Here is a 23,591-nt window from a genome sequence, read left to right as displayed (position 1 = left end):
CAAAAACTAGTCAAGTAACTAAGCACGATAACTCAATTCCAAATTTAAATGTGATCACATGATAAACAGCAGCTTTATACGTATACGTATCCACAGGTTATGAAATTCTAAAGTATTTGGTCCAATAAAAAAATTATTACTTTTTTTATTTTTACCTACTCACACACAAAAAATACGGATGAATAGAGAACACCTTCCTTTTTTAAAATTTTTTAAAAAATAAAATTATGATTCCAATCTGTAATAATAATTATGTTCATTTATTTAATAATAATAATAATAATAATATATGAATTTATTCGGGAAAAAAGAAAAAAAGTAAGAAAATAGACATGAACGAATAAATAACAAAAAAGTATTCGTATACAATTCACACACGGCAGAAGTGAATCTCCTGAAAAGTGGGAATACGATGATCAGGGTCTCGTGCAGAAATTGTAAGCGCCATGCAAAACGCGTCGCTTGCGCGCTGTGAGCAGTGATGTTTCATTATCGTGACGCATCATCGTTTCACCGAGTATCCAATTATAACTATTGTAATGAAGTTTGTCTTCAAAAATAGTGACGTGAATAAATACTATAAATAATTCAGTTGTATAAAGATCAGACAAAAGTTTGAAACTTTAGCTACTATTAAGAACATTTTATTTCATACGAGCTGACATGGCGAACTTCATAGCGCCGTATTTTTTCGTTAATATCACCTTAACCTTGTCCTGATAATAATGAACAAAAAAAGAGATTATCTAATTTGGTGTTGTTCGGGAGTATGCGCTTACTAACGTACATTTAGGCGTTTTATTTTTATTGTAGAACGATATTTAAAGAGTTGCTTCCTACTTAGTTTATATAAACAGATTATATATATTTATATTCAAATCATTTTTTGATGTTATTACCCCTTTTGGCGCGTTAGGGAAAAATGATGGGAATAATTTTTACAATGCGCGCGCCGAACCGAAAAAAAAACATCCTGTATTTAGTTAGTCAATGAAGAAAAGTTAGCAACGTGAAGTTAGCTAGCCGATGAATTATAACTTCTTACGTGCGTACATAAGTAAATACACACTTTTTTATAATTATGCTAAATTATTCACTTCACAAGTTGATAAAATGGTCGAATGTTGTTTGTCCATATGATATCGACCATACAGTTTAAACGGTTATTGTTAGTAACACGAAGTGACTGACTGTATATAACATATGAATCTTTATTCGAAAATGTCAGATTTAGACAAGATTAAGTTAAACTTTAAAAGCTAAATTTATTTTTCAAAATTGATCTCAAGCTGTAAGTTAACTATTGTCCATGTTTGGTCGTATTTAGATAACGTTATGCTTTGAACGCGCTGTGTGGTTCCGACAATAAAGAATATAGCCACCCCCTCTCTTCCCGTGGGTGTCGTAAGAGGCGATTAAGGGATAACACAGTTCTACTACCACCTTGGTACTTAAAAAGCCGACCGATGGCGGGATAACCATCCAACTGCTGGCTTTGAAATAGACAGGCCGAAAACGGGTAGCAACATCTTCGGTGCATCAAAGCCAGCCCTGCGGTTACTGACTATGGGCAAAACACATGAGTTCACGCCATCTTTGGCGCGAACTTGTGGAGGCCTATGTCCAGCAGTGGACTGTGATAGGCTGAAGTGTGTGTTCTGTGACGAAAATCAGGACCGACGGCTATATGCCCAATGGGGATGGTGAAGAGACCCACATCAACATACATCCATATCTGAAACAATTGTGTTTCTACAAATATCTGAGAATCGAACACACGAACAACGCTGTTTAGACGGCTATACGTAGCACCATACTAGAAGTTTAAGTAATAGTTACCTGTTACCATTTACCAGAATGAAATCAAGTAGCATAAAATATATCAATGAACTATGACGATGCAGTTATCCCCTATCTAATTTTTGCGTCGTATTCCTTGAGGGCTAGATGGGGTTGCGGAGAATCGGGAAGTTTTGCGTGAACTTGAAGAGGTCTGTGTCCAGCTATGGCTACTATATAATAGTCTGTAGCTCGCTTCAGCCTGTAATATCTCACTACTGGGCATAGGCCTCTTTCCCCATGTAGGAGAAGGATCGGAGCTTAATTCACCACGCTGCTTCAATGCGGGTTGCATATATATTCCCTACTACGACGTACTAGTCTGTAGATTTGACGTAAATATACGCAACATTGAAACTTATTTGTAAATCCAATTAATTCTTTTTAAAATACATCAATTGCAAGCGTCCGATTTAGTTTAATTGATTACAATTATATTTCTTTCCAGGATGAACATGTAACCGGACCTCAGCCGAAAATATGTCCACTATACTATCCCAAGCGATGTACCGACGCGACAGCGAAACACCTGAGAAACCATTCGAAATTGACCAGGAATCGAATCCAGACCCCAGCCGCTCGAACAGCCCTAAAAATATGAAGTTTTACAAACAACTAGACGAGGACAAAACACTCTTGAACCAGGGAAAGAAGTCCTTCTGCATCGACGCTTTACTATCAAAACATATGGAACCAGATCAGACTATTCAGGAGAGAATGGCACAGCAGAAGTATTTAGCGTTAATACAGAATAAGAACTACATCACCAGATACCAAAACGACAATTATGACACCCAAATTGAGCAGAATACAATAAGCAAATGCCAAAATCGGCCTCCCAGTCAAAACTTTGGGGCAGAGAGTCCAAGATCTGGTCAAAGTAGTCCCAGAAGTGCATCGCCAGGCTCTGATGATGGTAATCGCTCGGAGAGCTACAGTCCTCCAATTTCTCCAGGTGTCGAAGGAGGGAATGAAGAATATGATAGTTATAGACCTGGTAAGGTTTTGTTCATGCTAATACTGTGATAAATTTCCAGCTATGATACAGTCATGTGATATACATATATGTGATAATATTCGAATTTGTTACTATCTGAATCTTTAAACCTCATAATGCTAGAATATACAATATGGAGTTTCTAGTTGAATCTAATTCTAAAAAATAAAAAATAAAATAAAACGCTTGCTGGAGTAATCTGGTAATTCAGTCTTGTAAGTATAGGGACTATATATAATTAATTCTGGTGTACGTAGTAATATAGAAGTATGTACGATTTTATTTTTGTGTTACCCACACATTAGGAATTCTAAACATTTTTGAATATCATATCAAAAATTGACCGTTCCAGCGGGGATCGAACCCGCGTCTCCGACTGACCGTGTCGGCGCTCTATCCAATTAAGCTATGGAACGATGTACCCGCGAGATCGAAATTTTTGATATGATGATTTTATTTTTCGGTTTTTACCGCTGGATCGGTCAATTTTTGATATAATATTCAAAAAATATAGAAGTAGTCTTGGACAAATATACGCCATAACAATATTCCGAATCTATATTAATATTATAAAGCTGAAGAGTTTGTTTGTTTGTTTGTTTGAACGCGTTAATCTCAGGAACTATTGGTCCAATTTGAAGAATTCTTTCAGTGTTAGATAGCCCATTTATCAAGGAAGGCTATAGGCTATTTTTTTCAAACTAACGCGTGTGAAATCGCGGGCCACAAATAGTAAAAATATATATTACAAAATTAATGGAATCTATGACATGTATATGACAAAATTTCACCATCTTAAATTAAATAAAAAATATAAATTCACACAAATAATCGGTATCTTATAACTAACACAAAAACATTAATAATTTCCCTGATCTTCCAAGGTATCATCCCAAAGCCTGGTCTACTTCAGCCTCCGATCCAAGCGCCGCTGTTCAACTACCCGCCTCCAGGGCTGAGTCTACCCCAGGCGTCCGCCTTCCACCATCCTGGAGACAGAGTCTTGCACCAGATGCAGCTGGAATGGCTGGCCAGAACCGGCATGTTCTATCATCGAATACCGGAATTGGGAGGTAAAATGTTATATTTATTTAACAAACTACAAAAACGAGGAAGTTGTAGCATTCGCTTATATTTTTAACCGATTTTAGTTTTAATCGAATTATCATGTGGTCCCATTTAAATTTAATTGAGATTTAACAAGTACTTTTCTAGTTATATCTAATAATTGGTATTTCCTAGACTAATATTTTTTTGTCGGAAAAGCAAAGGCATCAAGCTCATACGGCCTCGTCGGTTTTCGTAATTTGATTTAATAATCATAACTGCATAATAAATACGTATTCCTTTTTCAAAAAGATGTATAATGCTTTATATACAAACTCAATGGTGTAAACACAGATGTAGTTCATATAAATTTCGGTAGGTATTCCAAATTTAAATCACATTCTCCCCCTAGAGGATGAATGAAATTCAGTACAAATTTCTTTCCCTGTTTTTAACAGATTAAAAATGACTATTGTTATGTTCGCTTTTGGTGACATAGAATGTCATTTTTTTATGCAAGTGGTACGAAAAGAATATTATTATTATTATTATTTACTTGACTATTTTTTCGTGATCTGCGTTGTATTATAACTTCTTACTGGTTGAACCGATTTTGATGAATTCTTGTTATAATCGAAAATTTCAGATGCTTGTCGTGTAGTCCCATTTAAATTTGAGATCTAATGACTACTTTTTGAGTAATATTTGATAACGCGCATTTTTATATTACTGGTAAATTGAAGTCCATTTTTTTTTCATTTGCGTGCAAACACAATTAATCTTTTTATAGACCAATAAGGATCGTAATTATACGAGGCTTTGTTTGTTTGTTTTTGTTTTGTTTGTGTTCTTTTTATTTGGTCCTAATTGAATAACAACATATTTCAATAGTTGATACTCCTTGATAATCTCAATCAATTAAAAAATAAGTATTATGTAGTAATGTTTCCAACAAAAAAGTTTTTCATTTAAACGTATTCCTTAGACTTTACCGCAAAAAATAATTATAGAATAGTTTTTAAACTCTTATCAAATCTTAATAATTAGTCCTATCAAATTTTAGCAACAACATCGCAAACAATATTACCCCCGGCGAGGTGTTATTGACACAACACTGTATTTACACTCCGCACATGTCATTTTAGTGCATCGACGGCATAAAAGAGGGTTGTGTGTTTGACATACATTTGGTACAAGAAAAACAAATAGATTTGGTAGAGATTTATTGGAATTATTATAATCTTTCCATTACGTGCCTATTTTAATCTATAAGTATAATATAAATGTAACAGCCGTCGAACGAATACGATATATTATGAAAGATATAGTTCATTTAACATAAATAATTTTTTTTTACATTTTTACCTATCTGTATGTTTATTCTGGGATCACTCGTCGTAGGGATCCGGGCGGAAGTTAGGTTCAAAGAATTTGTTTATCATAAAAGTATTAACTTCACTTACAATGAAATACAATCAATATACTAAAAGGATGTCACAATAATTACTTCTGAAACGATTAATTGAAATATTTACAATTTTTATTTTATTTTATTAGGATAGCTTACAGCTTATTAGAACTATAACTAATACATATAAAAAATAAAAATAAAAGCTAATAAAAAGGCTCCACATATAAAATACAACACCCCAATACATCACATTGTACAGACGAATTCTTTTACTTTTGATTTAAAAATATTCATACTGTCCGAAGTTGTAACATGATTTGGTAAGATGTAGATGGAATGGGGTGTAGGTTTTATCTTGGTACACCCTCTAAAAATCAATTGAGGGATAAAATTTTTGAGGTATAACATTTTTGTACATTTTTTATATTATAAAGCTCACCCGATGGTAAGCGGGTACCGCAGCATGTGGATGTCTGTAACACCCGATCACCGTTCCCAGAAGCTCTGGCTACATTCTTCACCACAGAAACGCCTCAGCCTGTAATATCCCACTACCGAGCATAGGCCTCTTTCCCCATGTAGGAGAAGGATCAGAGCTTAATCCACCACGCTGCTATGAGTAACAATCGCTATCAGGTGTACATGATAACAACCGGGACCGACGGCTTAACGTGCTCTCCGAAGCACCACAGAAACAGTACCTATAATTCTACTTAAAAATAGTGTTATTAGCTGTGATCATCTTTAAGGTAGAGGTACTCGTATTCCCCCAGTCGTCCGCTCGGGATTTTGAACAGGATATTTCTTGCTGTGCTCTAACCCAAAATATTGTAGAATTCTCTTTTTTGTGTTCTCTGTTATCAGAACAAGATGTATATAACTAAAAAAAAAAAAATTAGTTCACAAAAATATGAATACGAAGATCACCAGGGAAGCTTGTCTTATATGGAGACGAAGTCGTGATCAAAAGTATATAAACACTTGCATTAATAAAAAAAATAATGCAATTAAGGATAAAAAAGTTAGCAACCTGCATCACCATACAACACCCCAATAAAACACCCCATAAGTGACAACCGAAAAACCTGTTCGAGATCTATTAAGTAATAGAGCTAATAGCAACATGTGCGGACGATTAGCACTCGACACCCAACACCCAATAAACAACCCCCTCGCGGATAAAACACCCCCTAATAAATAAATTTGTAACGTTAACTATTCAATAGAAAATGTTTAATGCTTTCACGTATGGAATCGGACTGTTAAAATTTATTGCAAATATTAATATTATAATTTGTTTTATTTTATTTGTTTTATTTTATTTGTTTTTTTTTTATATGTTATAATGATATTTATATGTGTGCAATGTATCAATAAAAAAAATATCATTGATATGTATATAAGTCGACTGTTACCTACAATACAGGTTGACTACATTAGCAACTGACCACCCTATGTGTATGTTAAAAATCTTTAGTTAGAACTAGGCAAGGATTTTGCACTAAGTAGGTACTATATTTTAGAACAAGTTAGACTAGCGGATTTATTGCTTATAGTAGTAGTAATATATAGTAGTTTTACTGTTGCATTATTTTACTTTTAAAATTAGTAAAGTGATTAATTGTGATAAATACAAACCAATAAAAACATTATGTACATTTAAGTGACGGCAATCCAAATGTTATAGTAATCAACTATTATCAAAAAAGTAACAATCATTTTTTTTTTTCATTCCTGTAGGCTTCAAAGGCATTTTAAATCGTAATTTTATTAATTTTACAATTGTTTTGTTTTTCGTTAGTTTTATGTTTATTTTTCACCCATTTTTGCTTATTTTTTCCATAGTTTCCATTTAATAATGAAAATTATTATTTATCAAATATCTTGCATAATTTTATTATTCAATAGGGATTACTCAAACGTCGCTCTGTGATATGACGTCACTGTGAAAAAGTCTACTTGTCATTCCATCTTTAGGTATTATATTTTATAACTGAGGTAGGGCACAGCAGGAAATTTCCTGCTCAAAATATGGAGCAACTCGACTGGGGTAGTACCTCGACCTTACAGAAGATCACAGCTAAATAATACTGTTGTGACCAGAGCTCCTGGAGGGGTGGGGTAGAGTCGGCAACGCGCTTGCAATGCTTCAAGTGGTGCGTGGTATACGCTACGGTAATCGCTTACCATCAAGTGAGCTATACGCTTGTTTGCCGACCTAACTGTATAAAAAAATCATTATATTTAAAAGAATAAATCATTTAAATGCTTTATTTTATTTCATTTTATATAAAAATGACACGAGAGTAATGAAGATCGATGTCATCATCATATCTTATCGGAGTGTATCTCAACGGGAAACTAAAAAATAACAATTTTTGTATGAATAAACAAGAAGTCTTAGAAATAGATCACATTTGGCTTTATATTTTGTTTAACTTTATTGTTTCTAGCTTATTTTAATAGTTAAATATTTTAAAACAAGTTGTCAATAATTAATAAATATATGTACAGAAGAATTGAAGAAACTTTGATTATAAAATTCTCGCTTATTTCTAAGACTGTTTTTATTACCTATATATTTTTTTCTTTTTTAATCTACAGTGACACTTATAAGAAAAAGCCACTCCATAATCAGCCTAATAGTACGTAGAAAAAACTTTAATACAAAAAATTGTACCAATACCTCTAGGATTATGATTGATGATGTATGATTAACCATAGTATTTAAACAAACAGTAAGTTGAAAAGAAATACCCAATCCATATTTCTAAACGATTTATCGTTATACATCATATACCTACAACTATACCGAAAAACCTAAATTTTTCACAGATGCTGATTACACGAGAAGTAAACCACTTGATACCACGTAATTATCTGTTTATTTTCGATAAAAGAACCAATCTATCTTATATTAGTCCCCCGATCATCACCTATCATTGTTTTTCGTGATAAACAAACTGACAACAAGATTTTATCTCACGAACTCGACGTTATAATAACAATGATTGATTACGCCTTTTTACTGAGCAGTGGCAGATTTTATTTATATATAGAACTCGTATATAAGGGATTTACCCTGTTAAGCGTAAGTAAATAATCATTAATGATAAATGATCTAGATTTCCAGATTTATCTCGAGATACAGTGTAGTGGTTGCTACACGTGTCAGTCAGTCAGTTCAGCCTATTGTAGTCCACTGCTGGACATAGGCCTCGCTAAGTTAGCGCCAGACATTCCGGTTTTCCGCTACACGTTGATCTTATTTTAAAAGATTATAGGTTCATTTTCGATTTATTTTCAAATTTTACATTCAATTTAAGTTAATATACACTAAAAAAAATTTGAAAAATTCACGACAAGCAAAAGTAGTTGTGGCAATAATTCTATCCGCGCTACTAATGCTTTTTTTTCTAATAAATATGTTATGGCCGATATGTCTGTTGTTAGATCACGTATGATTTTATAACTTATATTTTTTTATTCTATTGTATTGTAGGTATTTCATAAAACTAATCTCAAACTCAATTTTCAAGTTAAAATAAAAGAAGTATTTACAACACAAAACCTAAATTGTATGATTAAATTAATTCCTCCATACAAACTTATCACTGGCCGAACTATAAAATTAAATCGATGCATTAACGGCCACATCTGTCCCGCTCTAAATAATCGTACGGCATTATGCTAATTTGTTTATTATTGTCACATGCGTATTCATTACTATTGCCAATAGTAATTATTATAAACATTTTTTTATTTATTAATTTTTCTTTTTTTTTTAATGTATTTTACGGTAATGTAGTTTAGATTTTTTTTACTATTACAACTTTGTTTTATTACCAGTGTCTGTAAAATTATTTAAAAAAAAAATATATTTTTTGGTGCTGAATTTTAAAAATCGTAAGGAATTTAGTGTTTTTGTTGTTACATTTGTATTTATTGACATTGATAATAAGAATTAAAAATGAAAAGAAAAAATATTTTTTATTTTTAACCGACTTCCAAAAAAGGAGGAAGTTTTCAATTCGACTGTATTTTTTTTTATGTATGTGACATCAGAACTTTTAACCGGGTGGACCGATTTCGACAAAGTTTTTTCTAATCGAAAGGTGGTGTGTGTCATTTGGTCATATTTAAATTTATTTGAGATCTAACAACTACTTTTTGAGTTATACTCGTATCTAATAATGCGTTTTTACTTGACGCTTTTTTCGTCGACCTACGTTGTATTATACCACATAACTTTTTACTGGATGTACCGATTTTGATAATTCTTTTTTTTTTTTGTTGGAAAGGAGATATCCCTATTTTGGTACCATGATAAGGAAACCAGGATTTGATGATAGGATCCCAGAGATATCGAGGAAAACTCTCGAAAATCCGCTTAACTTTTTACTGGGTGTACCGATTTTGATAATTTTTAATTTAATCGAAAGCTGATGTTTATCATGTGGTCATTTTTAAATTTTATTGAAATCTGATAACTGCTTTTGGAGTAATCTTTGATAATGCGTATTCACTTGACTATTTTTTCATCTACCTACGTCGTACCTATTACTTGTCGATATAATTGAAGTCGTTTTTTTTTTTCGTTTGTCTGCAAATACAATTATTAATTATTTCTTCATAGCGCTGCCTTTTGCAAATTTTATTTTGATTGGTGTATATTACTGTTATGTGTATGTTTCATCGTGCAATGTTTACTGTCACCAACAAGATTACCAATAAAATAAATATAGACGCACTGCCATATTTTTTATTCAAGTCGTAGAAAAATTTTCAGTGGGACGCATGTTTGACGTGACTATGACTGCTCTAGAAATTTCTAGAATATTATTCAAATATTTCAAAAAATTCAAACAACAAAATGTCTCCCTAATTAAATCTAATTTAAAGAGACTTTTAATGTACCGACTAATTTTATTATGTTAATTTATATTTCGACTGTCTGTTTGCTGTTTGTTTTATTAAATAATTGCTTTTTTCGATTCTTAGTTCGTCCCTAAATCTATTACAGGAGAACAGTCCATAGCTATATTTATATATTTACTTAACTTATATACTAATACATAATATTAGAATACTTATAAAAAAAAACAATTGCCGAAATTTGCCTATGTTCAGACAAAGCTTCCGAAAGACCACACTAACTTGGTAAACTCGTTTTTTGGATCAATTATTATCAGCATAAGATTTGAATAACAAAAAAACATATATTAACGGAATAAAATTACGGAATTAAGAATCAAATTTTCATGAAAGAAATATTACAGTACGAAATCACCTAACCAATTTTCAAAACACAGATTATATATTTAAAAAATATATTGAAAATTAAACGTCATTTCATAACATATAAACTCAAAAAGGGCCCCAACGTTTAACTACAGTAATTAAATTGAACAAAAATTCCGCAGCACTGCGTCCCCGGAGGGCCTTAAGCCAATTACTAGGCACCAATTTATTCGCACAAACAAAGGGCTCTTGACAAATTAGATCCGTGCGTAGGGTTGGGACGCGTCGATTGGATTTAATTTTCATATCGATAAACGTTTATTTACAAGATAAAATATCGTATCGACATATATTTTTTACTGTTAAACTATAAAAACGTTTTTTTACTATATACATTTTTTTAATTTATTAAAAATTAAGAATTGTTTTAAAACCGCTTTTGTGTAGTGGCGTATATGCCACGTACGCGCCTAAACATCGACAGTTTGCAAGTTCTCGGGTTGGATAATTGTATTTGTACAAATATTTCTTTCCGGTTTGTATGGCTGTCCTTGTGGGTCTCCCCATCGTGCCTTAGCGATCACTTTAAGCTGTTGTTCCTAGTTGCTATCATATACACATGATGGTAACCGTTACTCTATTAGGGAATATATCCGCCAACCCGCAGTAGAGCAGTGTGATGGATTAAGCTTAATTTCAACTCAAAATAAGATTTTTTTTCTGGTATAACCAATAAAAAAGTCTTATGAAATGTATTGAATTTTATTATTACCAATGGAACATAAAGTTCATTGTGCGGCAAAGCATGTAATTATATCAACAAACTAGAATACTTCTTTTAAAATATTATTTTATAATATTGCGAAAAAAAACTAATTCTAAAATACGTCAAACTATAAATACACAAATCCTCAAACTAACTTCACTGTCTCTAACTTCAACATTAAAGCAATTTCATAAGTTATAAATTTAAAAAAAATACAATATTATATTCTAAAAATTACATTCTAATAAATTAAATAAAAAATTATATACTGTATGTACGATATGATAAAAAAAAAAACATAATAAAAGTATCGACACTAACCCCACCACTACTCAAACGGCGTGTTGTCCGAAAAGGGGTCGATTTTCAGTGGATTTTCAGCAAAGAATCTATTTATACAGCCACCGGGCACTCGTTACGTTCATATATCACTTTACTCTCATCCCCAATTTATAAACTAAACGAAAGATAAAACACTTTAGAAATCTTTTTATATCACGGCCAAAATTAACTATGAATTTCTCCTTATATGAATAAAAATTAATTTTTTTTTTTGAAGTAAGGCCTAAGTAAGAAATATCTTGCTACACACACGACATACAGACAAACATTCATTTTTATATATTTAAATAATAAAGCATGGAAGATGAATTAACAATGGAATAGGACGCTTATTAAACTTATATCATTAAAAAAAATATGTCTGTGACTATTTCCCGATTAGTAAAGATTACTTAAAAGAGGGTAGAGGAACACGCCTCTTTGAACCCGCCGACCGGATGAAAAATTTCTTATCTGTCTTAATCTACTGATAACAAATATAATGGGATTATAGCCTTTATTATTATTGACATTAAAGGTGATAATACTACGCGTTATATTTAATATTATTATTGTACGAAATTCTAAGAAACTTCAAGGTTTTTTATATATAACTTATTATATTGAAATCGGTTTATATGTATGTTATATTAATAATATATGGTGTGTGGCTACGGCAGTAAAGAATATAGCCACCGTCTTTCTTCCTGTGGGTGTCATAAGAGGCGACTAAGGGATAACACAGTTCCATTACCACCTTAGAACTTAAAAGCCGACTGATGACAGGGATAACCATCCAACTACTGGCTTTGAAATACACAGGCCGAAGACGGGCAGTAGCGTCTTCGGTGCGACAAAGCCAGCCCTGCGGTCACCAACCCGCCTGCTATGATGATTATGTGCAACACATATGACGCCATTTTTGGCGTGAACTTGTAGAGGCCTATGTCTAGCAGTGGACTGCGATAGGCTGAAGTGATGATGATGATGGTGATGAACTACAAAGCACTTGCGCGTATATTGAGGTTCATATGATTTGCACAACACCAGTCGACTAAAGCGCTCTAATTATTCTGATCTCACAATGCATCATTCGCACTATCAACCGATTTGAAAATTCTGAGGTCGTCTGCGTGTAACAAACTCTCGTAGTTCAAATTGTCCACAAGACCGTGTATAAACAACAGGAAGAAAAGCGGACCCAGAAGAGACCTGAGGGACTCCCGATGTAGTCGTGATAGGTGCAGACAAGTGCCCTTTAACAGATGGATTACTATGAGAATGACTCAGATGCTTTAACAACAGATGATAATTGTTAGGAAGCGAATTCTTTCCATATTTAAACTGTTTTATTTTCAAAGCGTTGGCGCATTGGTTTGTGGCTTTTGCGCTGGCGGTTGCGGGTTCAAAACCCCGTACATGACTAACTTGTATTGGCCATACAGGTGTTTGCCGTGGTCTGGGTGTTTTGCGCAGTCCTTGTGGGTCTCCCCACCGTGCCTCGGAGAGCTCGCTAAGCCGTCGGTCCCGGTTGTTATCATGTACACTTGATAGCGATCGTTACTCGTAGTAGAGAATATTACCGCCAACCCGCATTAGAACAGCGTGGTGGATTAAGCTCTGATCCTTCTCCTACATGGGGCAAAAGGCCCAGCAGTGATTTTAGCAAGCGATTTTCAAATCATTAATTTTTGACCAGGTTCCAAAGCCACAGAAAAAAATACAAAAAAATCTGACAGATGAAAAGGTTGGAAACTGTCAAACGTCAGATAGTAAATGGTGAATCAGTTAAGTTTTAAAAGTTAAATTTTAATTGTAAACTGTTGAATAACAAATATCGCACTAAGCGACCCTGTACTAAATTAAACGTACCCTTATAAGATCAATACGTTTACAAACAAACAAATTAGCGAACAATAAATACATATAAATTACCCTACATTTGTTCCCCCATAGAAATAATCACTTAAAGAATTGCATTACGAAAATCACTCGTATGTTTATATAAATAAAGGTTATAATTTCATATTATAGTGACATACAGACGACTTGTAGTAATTTTATTAGTTAGGGGTGGTTTCGGTAATTTCACGGGCAACTGGATTAATTTAGGGGGTCGTAGTATAATTTTTGATGCATTTTTTTTGTGTAGCGATGTTTTATTTTTTTATTTTATTTTTGATTTTGTATCTATTTTTAACCAACTTCAAAAAAACGAAGATTTTAATTGTAATATGAAACTTTGAATAGTTACGGGTTTCTGTAAAGAACTCACCACTATAGACGGCGCGACGGTCGCTTAGACCGAATATAAAATTATCATATCAAAAATTTCAATTTTTAGCGGATACATCGTTCCATAGCTTAATTTGTTAAAGCACCGACACGGTCAGTCGGAGAGGCAGGCTCAATCCCCGCTGGAACGGTCGATTTTTGATATGATATTAAAAAATGTTTAGAATTTTTTAATGTGTGGGTAACACAAAAATAAAAATCGTAAAATTCATTATTTTACTTAAATAATTGATTTCCATAACTCCTGAAGAACAAATAATTTCGTATATTTATGGAATACATCATTAGTTCTCAATTTTTCATTCTTAAAAAAGAGTACTAGCTGCCTGGACAGTCTGTCAAAAGTTAATATTATTTATTTATTTTAATATTAAAACCTTCCGTGGGCCTTAAGAAACATACAAAAAAAATAGCCAAATTGGTCGAGCCATTCTCGAGTTATATGTATATAAGTAAGTAACTAACTTCTAATTATTTATCTGCTAACCACTTAAACAATGTGGTGAGCTCCTTTTATATGGAGGATGTACGCTTTATATAGTGTAATATTATATAACGTAAAGTTACCCTTTAAAATTCATAACTTACAGATTAATTATAAATAATTATATAATATTAATTAAATTATAAGATCACCGCAAAGCAAGCGAGGCCTTATTGTGGATAAAATTTATATATTTTTTTAATCTCATCATCATCATTACAGCCTATACAGTCCACTGCTGGACATAGGCCTCCACAAGTTTACGCCAAAATAAAACGTGAACTCATGTGTTTTGCCCATAGTCACCACGCTGGGCAGGCGGGTTGGTTGATTTTTTTAATCTGTCAATACTTATTGTTGACAAAGACGAACTAGTTCAGCTAATTAAACTAGATTCCAATACAAATAAAATAAAATAAATCTATATGTAGAAATTAATGGAAAAAGTGACATAAAAACGCCTTATCAAATCAATTTAAAAAGGTGTTAAAAAGTCATTCTTTATTTTTCACATCGCGGTCACAGATTAAACATTCGAAAGATATTTAAAAGTATATTAAACATGGCGATCGAAAATAAACAGAGGTTCGTGCTTAAGGGCCGGTGTGGTGCTTTATTTAAATTATTTACTGTACGTGACCACGCCAAAGACTAATGGCTGTTTAAAATGTTTCTACAAGCTAGTTCTGAAAGTACAAATTAAAAAAAAATACATACCGTTGAAATATTAACAAGGACATACAACGCATTCTATTCTGCCTAATCACTTTTAAAATTTTATGAGTCTGTCGTTATAAATTTGAATTAATTTTTGTGACCTTTGAAAATACAAAATGCGTGATTTTAAAAATAATGTTAATGTTTATTTACATTAATTTAATATAGCATCGACATTAAAACCATTGTTATTAAATTTATCATTAGCTGAATGATTATATGGCATTACACCGAATGTCAAATTTAAGAAACGACAGATTTCCGAACTGAATGTTTATTTTACCGTTTATTTGTAAATCGTATACAAATAAAAGAAATTTATCACATACGGTGCTAATCCTATAGAAATGATAATTATCAATTAGTGTAACAGGATTGGTCGTGCGACATTTGGCGCTGTTTGCGCGCGATAACGAACGAGCGACGCATCTGTCAACTTGACAAGAGACGTCACGAGTGGGTTCTTTACAGTGTACAGTTTTAGTTTAATTATTTATGTTTTTTAACATTTTTCAAATTTTTTTTAAAGCTTAGAAGGTGGATATTCGTTTTTTTTTTATTATTGTGTCACTACATTTTATTAATATAATTACATATACTGATTTTGCATATTATGATTTAATTGACGATTAATTTTAAGAATTATTCAGTATCAATAACCTGAAACTGTGCTTTATATAACATAAATAAATAGATGTGTCATAATACGAAAACTTGAATGCTGGTATAGCTCTCTTAATTATTAACTAATTTGACAGTTTTTTTTTACATAATATTCTGTGATCACGCACTATTGATGTTACATCATTTAAATGATGTGATGTTACAGTGTAAGGTGGAGAAAATTTAGCATTACTTTTTTCTCCTTAAGTTAATGGTGAAACCATTAACGTAAGGTATCAGGTTATTGTATAACAAGATGATTAATGTGTATTTATAAAGACTTCAACCTATCGCAGTCCACTGCTAGACATAGGCCTCTGCAAGTTCGCGCCTTCCAAGGTGGTAGTGGAACTGTGTTAGTCGCCTCTTACGACAGCGACGGGAAGAGAGGGGGTGGCTATATTCTTTACTGCCGTAGCCACTGTTTATTATATAACATGCTAATCTTAAGCTCTACCTGTCCAATTTAAAAGATCTTTTTAATATAGAAATAAATCGACAATGTTTTTGACACACCATTGAATGCTAATGTATTTAGTTAAGATTCTTTGAATGTTAAATAAATAAACATGGAAATATCACACAACAAAATTTTATACATTTACTTATAGGAGCTGAACCAAATGCTGGAAATTTAGAAACCTCGTGAACCTCTGATAAAAGTCTTTCTTTATCTTAACTATCGTCAACATACATCTTCTTTCCAAGTCGGTTAGTGATTTATCCTGATGATATTCTGCCTGCAACTTCGTCCGCGTGGAATAGGAACAATTTTGTCATATATCATTTTTGCAAAACTTTTACTGTTTACGCATGGTACGCAGCGGAAGCTCTCAAAAGGAAAAAAAATCCCGATTTTGAAACATTCATTATTGGTGCTCCGCTCCTATTGGTAGCGTTGTGATATATAGCCTATAGCCTTCTTCGATAAATGGGCTACCTAATACTGAAAGAATTTTTCAAATCGGATCAGATAGTTGCTGAGATTAGCGCGTTCAAACAAACAAACAAACTCTTCAGCTTTATAATATTAGTGTAGATTGAACAATGTAGTTGTAGGTGTAGCGATTATATAGATAATCATTGACGGTTTTTATCATAAATAATTAAAACATTTTTTATCGCGCCAACTAGATCTCACGCTAATTTGTATTTATCAACAGTGATTGTTTCTACGATCGATAGGTACTTTGATAAACTTAATTGTTTTATTTTATTAAATGATAAAGGATTCTCTATATTTTTGTAACTGTTTGTGATTAACCTACTTTGAGAAGGAATTATTAAGTTTTCAGTTTTGGTAATTATGAGTTGAATATTTGCGTCGATTATAATGCTCACTTCAATCGTATTAAGTATTCTTTAAAAGAAGGCTCATAATAGCTGTGTGGCTACGGCACCAAAGAATATAGTCACCCCCTCTCTTCCCGTAGGTGTCGTAAGAGGCGACTAAGGTATAACAAGATTCCACTACCACCTTGGAACTTAAGAAGCCGACCGATGGCGGGATAACCATCCAACTGCTGGCTTTCAAACACACAGGCTGAAGACGGGCAGCAGCGTCTTCGGTGCGAAAAAGCCAGCCCTGCGGTCACTAACCCGCCTGCCCAGCGTGGTGACTGCAATAGGCTTGAATGATGATATTGATGATGATCATAATAGTTGTTATAGCAATAAGAAAACGAAATATTTTATAACAAATGTGTGTCCCGCATAAATGTATTTGTGAAAACGTCTAATTGGATGTTTATCATGTTTTAATTACCTAACTACTCCAAATTTCCGATAATTTGCCACTTTTGCACTATTGCCATAATAGAAAAGCACCTACATATATTTTATAAACATACAAATCGTTTTATATCATAACTAGCTGTACCCTGCGTGCGATACTACGCTTTTTTTGCCGTACCAACTCAGAAACCTTTGTGGGCTCACGCACAACACTTTGCTGAAGATGCATGATCAAATGCAAAGTTTACGATTCTATAAAGGATATACAGACAAACAATCATTTTTATACATATAGATGTTTTTTGTGACCACAATCAAAAAGATCATCAAAAAGAGTAATAAAGTTTATCTACCTAGTATATAAATAAAAGAAATTATCTTTATTTACAACACGCACGGTTAAGTGACACACTTGTTTCGGTTTTTCTCATTGATTGATTGATTACTAGATTTTATTCCAGTGGTATTTTACTAAAATCTATAAATACAAAAATTGCATTCAGCCTGTATCATGCCACAGCTCCATCCATAGGCCTCTTTTTCCACGTAGGAGAAGGATTTTAGCCTAATCCACCACAGGTTGGCGGATATGTTCAAATATCAGTTCCATAATGGGCTATGTCAAAATGTAAATACGCTATGCGAATGTTACTGTTGCAACGTAGACTCTTTGTTTTAAATATTTTCTGACTTCAGTCACAAAAGCTTCGCTTCAGCCTGTAATATCCCACTGCTGCTCCAATGTGGGTTGGTGGATATATTCCCTACTATGAGTAACGATCACTATCAGTTGTACATGATAACAACCGGGACCGACAGCTTAACGTGCTCTGCGAGGCACGGTGGGGTGGTCCACAAGGACAGACATACAACCGGAACGGAATATTTGTACAAATACAAATGTCCATCTCAAGTGGGATTTGAACCGGTAAACCGTCGGTGTTTTAAGCGACTACTGATGGCACCATTACACCAATAATTAATTCCCAGAAATGTATGTACGCGCCCAACTTCCGACCTTATTCGACCGATTTTTTTTTTATTATTCGTTATTATTTAAATAAGGTTTTTATAAAATAAAATTAAAATCCGGTATATGCAGAAGAAACAACTGAGGTAGGGCACAGCAGGAATTTCCTGCTCAAAATATGGAGCAGCCCGACTGGGGTAGTACCTCGACCTTACAGAAGATCACAGCTAAATAATACTATTTTCAAGCAGTATTGTGTCCCTGTTGGTGAGTAAGGTGACCAGAGCTCCTGGGAGGATTGGGGATTGAGTCGGCAACGCGCTTGCGATGCTTCTGGTGTTGCAGGTGTCTATAAGCTACGGTAATCGCTTACCATCAGGCGAGCCGTACGCTTGTTTGCCGACCTAGTGTCATAAAAAAAAGAATGAGACAGTACGAAGTCCGCTGGATCAGTCAGTCACTAGGACTTGTAAAATGATGATTCAAAACAATTCGGAAATGCCCACTCGAACATATGTACCTACCTATCTACATCGAGTGATGACAGACAGAAAGATTAATGTAATCGTTTTACAAATTCCTTTCGATAAACTGCTTAAAGAAAATTTGATATATTTCAAAACCAAATAAATAAAAAATATAAATAAATATCTTATAACACACACACGGTCTTATGTTCCTATGTTAAGCAACTTAATGCTGGTGCTACAGGTAACTGTCGATTGTTATAGCTAATAGATATAATACATATATAAATATATAAATACACATATTCCACCCAGACTCAGGTGGTAATCGAACCCGCAAACCGCGGAACAGAAAGTACTACATACTGCGCGAACGGGCTAGTCAAAATAGGTAAATAGGCACATTTATTTAGAATTTTTACAATATTATAAACAGGTACTTATTGGTAAATCACAGGCTAAGCTAAATATTTACAGATATTTTACAGTTACCGATAAATTATAGCCGCGTTGAATAAAAAGGTATATTTTTATTTATTTATTTATTTACACTTTATTGTACACCAAACAAAAAATAAAATAAACAAGCAACATTAACAATAATTAGTAGAAAACGTACAAAAGGCGGCCTTATTGCTTAAGAGCAATCTCTTCCAGGCAACCTTAGGGCAAAGGAGATGATATAATGACGGTTTTTATACATTATGTTTCACAAAAACCGCAGACTTCGTAATGGTGTGTAGCCGATAAATCATTTATCATCATCATCATTACAGCCTATACAGTCCACTGCTGGACATAGGCCTCCACAAGTTTACGCCAAAAATAACGTGAACTTATGTGTTTTGCCCATAGTCACCACGCTGGGCAGGCGGGTTGGTGACCGCAGTACTGGCTTTGTCGCACCGAAGACGCTGCTGCCCGTCTTCGGCCTGTGTATTTCAAAGCCAGCAGTTGGATGGTTATCCCGCCACCGGTCGGCCTTTTAAGTTCCAAGGTGGTAGCGGAACTGTGTTATCCCTTAGTCGCCTCTTACGACACCCACGGGAAGAGAGGGGGTGGCTATATTCTTTAGTGCCGTAGCCACATAGTACATAAAGTAACTTATGAAGTTAAAAATATTATATAAAAATGACTTATTTTTTGCTGGTCTACTTTTCACTCGGAATATTTATTATTATTTCAGATCTGGGTGCTTATCTTTGTTTGTCCATTATTCGGAGTGCATATAAAATCACCGGTCATAGTTGCTATCATAAACACTTGATAGCGATCGATGCTCTTGATAGAGAAATTAATCACCTACCATCCGAGCAGCATTGTAGCAAATAAAGCTAATTCCTTCCTCTTTAAAGCATAAAAGGGACTTTTGCTGTTTAAAATATTATTAACTGGCTAATTCCGATTGGTCTAAAATTTAGCGAATAAAAATAAAGTGAAACTTAAATTAATTTATGCTGGCTGGATAGACTTCTGTCAAAAGTTAATAGTAAATTTTTTTTTAATTTTTTTTTTTAATTTTAAAAGTTGCTGGCCGGACAGACTTCGTTCTGTCAAATATTAATAGTAAAATATTTTTTTTAATTTTGTTTATTTAATTTTAAAAGTTTTTTATTTATATATTTGTATTACACACAATAAAGAAATATTATTTTTTTACGATATTTAAAATACGCGTGCAAATGTGGCGTTATCAATAAAATCTTTACTTTACGAGGATATGTATTATTTGTTGTAATATTATACTAAGCTATTTTTGAATTAAAACATCTTTACGCACGCTTGACTTGGAGAGTAAGCTGGTCAATGCGTGACGAGAGCGTTACGAAAAGAGTAATCGGGTGAGGCGAACGGAAGTTGAGATAGAGAGATATGAGTTAGAGAAAATAGAAAGGAAGAGAGAGAGTTACGTTTTTACGAAGCTTTACTCCAGTCTCAAGCACAGCCTTTTTTTATGACTAAGACGGCAAACAAGCGTACGGTCCCGCCCACCTGACGGTAAGCGGTTACCGTACACTATAGACTCCTCATTAGCTCTAACTAACTCACCACAGGAACACGATACTGCTTGAGAATATTGTTATTTAGCTGTGATCTTCTCTAAGGTCGAGGTGCTTCACCAGTCAGGCTCCTCCAGATTTTGGGCAGGTTATATCCTGCTGTGCCCGACCTCAGTAATTACTGCGCAGAACAAAATTTCTTATTTCCTATCTTTATCGTATTTCATTATCGTATTTCACATCATTTTCACCTACAATTTTTGTCACCAGGTGCACCCCACGCCCTCCTCGGCAAGACCAGGCGTCCTCGCACCGCCTTCACCTCCCAGCAACTGCTGGAGCTGGAGAAGCAATTCCGGATGAACAAATACCTGTCCAGGCCGAAGAGATTCGAAGTGGCTACCAGTTTGATGCTCACTGAGACTCAGGTTGGCTTATTTTATTATTTGAAATAACAATATATTAAGAAATTATTTTTTGGTTATAGACTGCCTTCATAAAATAAAATTAAGTAAGTCTTGAAGAAAGAAACGGTGAAAACATTCCAATTAAGGGTTCATTGAATATTTTTTTTATTTATTTAATATGAACAGATATTATACTTACAAATAAAGAGTCTTATGTTTTTTTTTTCGAAAGTTATATGACACATTTACAAACAAATGTTCTCATATATGAAATATTTTTTTAGAAAGTTTTCTGCTTGTTTTTTTGTTGTTATTGTTACTTCTTTCTTAACTTCAACAATAAATAACTATCAATCAACAATAAATAACAATAACATTGCATAAAATATAACCCAATAAAAACAAGTAGCTGCAAAAAGCAGTGTGAATCCTTTTACGGCACTCAAAAGTCAACACCTAAAAGAACCCTATTTTGACATTTACGAAATGGCGCGAAACGGCTGTCAAGTTGAACGATGCCCGGATTTGAGCTTACAAATGCTCGGAACAAGATTATGGGGGCGGCGAAACGTACGCCATAAACGTTATTGCTTGGGGCGTTTTATGTAGGTTTAAAGATTAATCTCTGCGCCCGTGTCAGGTTATGATATATTATTGTTAATCTTGGATAGCTGGAAAGTTTGAAACGAAAGCGGTTTTATGTGTTTCTTGTTTTTTTTTTTATAATCAGACTAATGTTTAAACACACTTCATAAACAAGAACAATTATTAATGTAGAATTGTATATAAAATTTAATTTAAAATGAGAAGAAATTGTAAACTGAGAATAGGTAATAGTTGCCATGAAAAAATAGCCCTCTTACATCTATATTCTTACAAAACAAAAAATAAATAAATATTATTCCTATTAACAGGTAAAAATATGGTTTCAAAACCGAAGAATGAAGTGGAAGCGTTCGAAAAAGGCGCAACAGGACACCAAGAGCAAGGAGCCGCACATCCCGGCCGACGACAAAAACAAACAGAAGGAACCTTCCGAACACGATAAACAACCTTCCATCGCCGCCGACATGACAGCTGTCAAACCACCCCCGCTACTAGACAGGGACAGAATTATCGCGCTAGAGCGAGAGAGAGCAATGGCCGCCGCCAACTTTAATTCGAATTTGGAAAACAATAGACGCGGGCTGGTCATGAGCCAAGATGGCGGCAGAGGCATTGACATGTTCAGGCCGTATGTAGTATGAAAATAAATGACTTTTTGTTTGTTTCCCATTAGGTTTTTTTACTTGGTAAAGATACTGGTAGCTTAATGATTAATTGTATACGCTGCCCGGTAAAGTAAATCTAGTCTTTATATAATGTAGGTTATTATAGATACGATTAAGTTTTATATACTTATACTATTAGTAAATTTAATATTTTTTTATTATTATTTAATATATAAATATTTTTTGTTTTATGAAGATTTGTATCTTAGTTATGTTATGCTGTTCGTATATTTTTTTTATTCTTATAAATTTTTAATTAACTATTTTTTTTAATTGCAATTAATGTATTATTTTCCCTACTTAAACAATGTAAGAATTATCTGCCTATTATTAAGTAAATTTATTTGAACTGATACAGGCCAAAAAAATAATAAAATAAATAAGTATAAATTTACTATTAATATAATGTAATAAATAACATAATAATTGTTAATAGTTTATTATATGTATAAGGTTTTGTAAAAAGAAAATATGAGTATGACATCTTTGTTCAGTATTACGGTTTTTTTATTCCATTTTTGTGTTTTTGTTTTATTCCCACCGAAAAAGAAAAAATAACGGTTCTTTTTTTAAAATTAAATAAAGATAATAAATAATTGTAAATATTATTTTGTATAGATTACAATATGAAAATAAAGTTTGGGGCGAAAACAAAGAAATTACTTATTGCTATCAAGTATTTGTATTATATAACAGTAGTATATAATAAGCGATAATTTATAATATACTACGTATGTAAAGAAAGTATTAAATATAGAGTAAATATGTTTAAGTGTCAGTTTTTTTTTTTTTTAATTTACGTTACCCTGATTAAGTACAGCCAGACATTATAAAACCTTGGTCTTGATGTTTTATTTTTAAAATTAAAAAATAAAGTAATAGAAAGAAGTCACAGATTAAATAATGCATACAGTTTTCTTTCTTCTTCTTTTATAAGATCTTTTTTGAGTATTGAAAAAAA

At 33.2% G+C, this 23,591-nt stretch overlaps 1 protein-coding gene across 1 annotated transcript; it reads left to right on the top strand.

Moving 5' to 3' along the window:
* The first annotated feature begins 2,319 nt into the window (after positions 1-2,319).
* Positions 2,320-22,606, top strand: LOC123667983 (homeobox protein Hox-A4). The gene is made up of 4 exons (XM_045601807.1): positions 2,320-2,836; positions 3,721-3,909; positions 21,223-21,380; positions 22,274-22,606. The coding sequence occupies exons 1-4, from the start codon at positions 2,320-2,322 to the stop codon at positions 22,604-22,606; spliced, it is 1,197 nt and encodes a 398-aa protein (XP_045457763.1).
* The last annotated feature ends 985 nt before the right edge of the window (positions 22,607-23,591 follow it).

This window comes from Melitaea cinxia, chromosome 29 (genome assembly GCF_905220565.1).
Source record: "Melitaea cinxia chromosome 29, ilMelCinx1.1, whole genome shotgun sequence".
Lineage (NCBI taxonomy): Eukaryota > Metazoa > Arthropoda > Insecta > Lepidoptera > Nymphalidae > Melitaea > Melitaea cinxia.
Note: the sequence above shows the minus strand (reverse complement) of the source record. Positions and strands in the feature narration are given on the sequence as shown.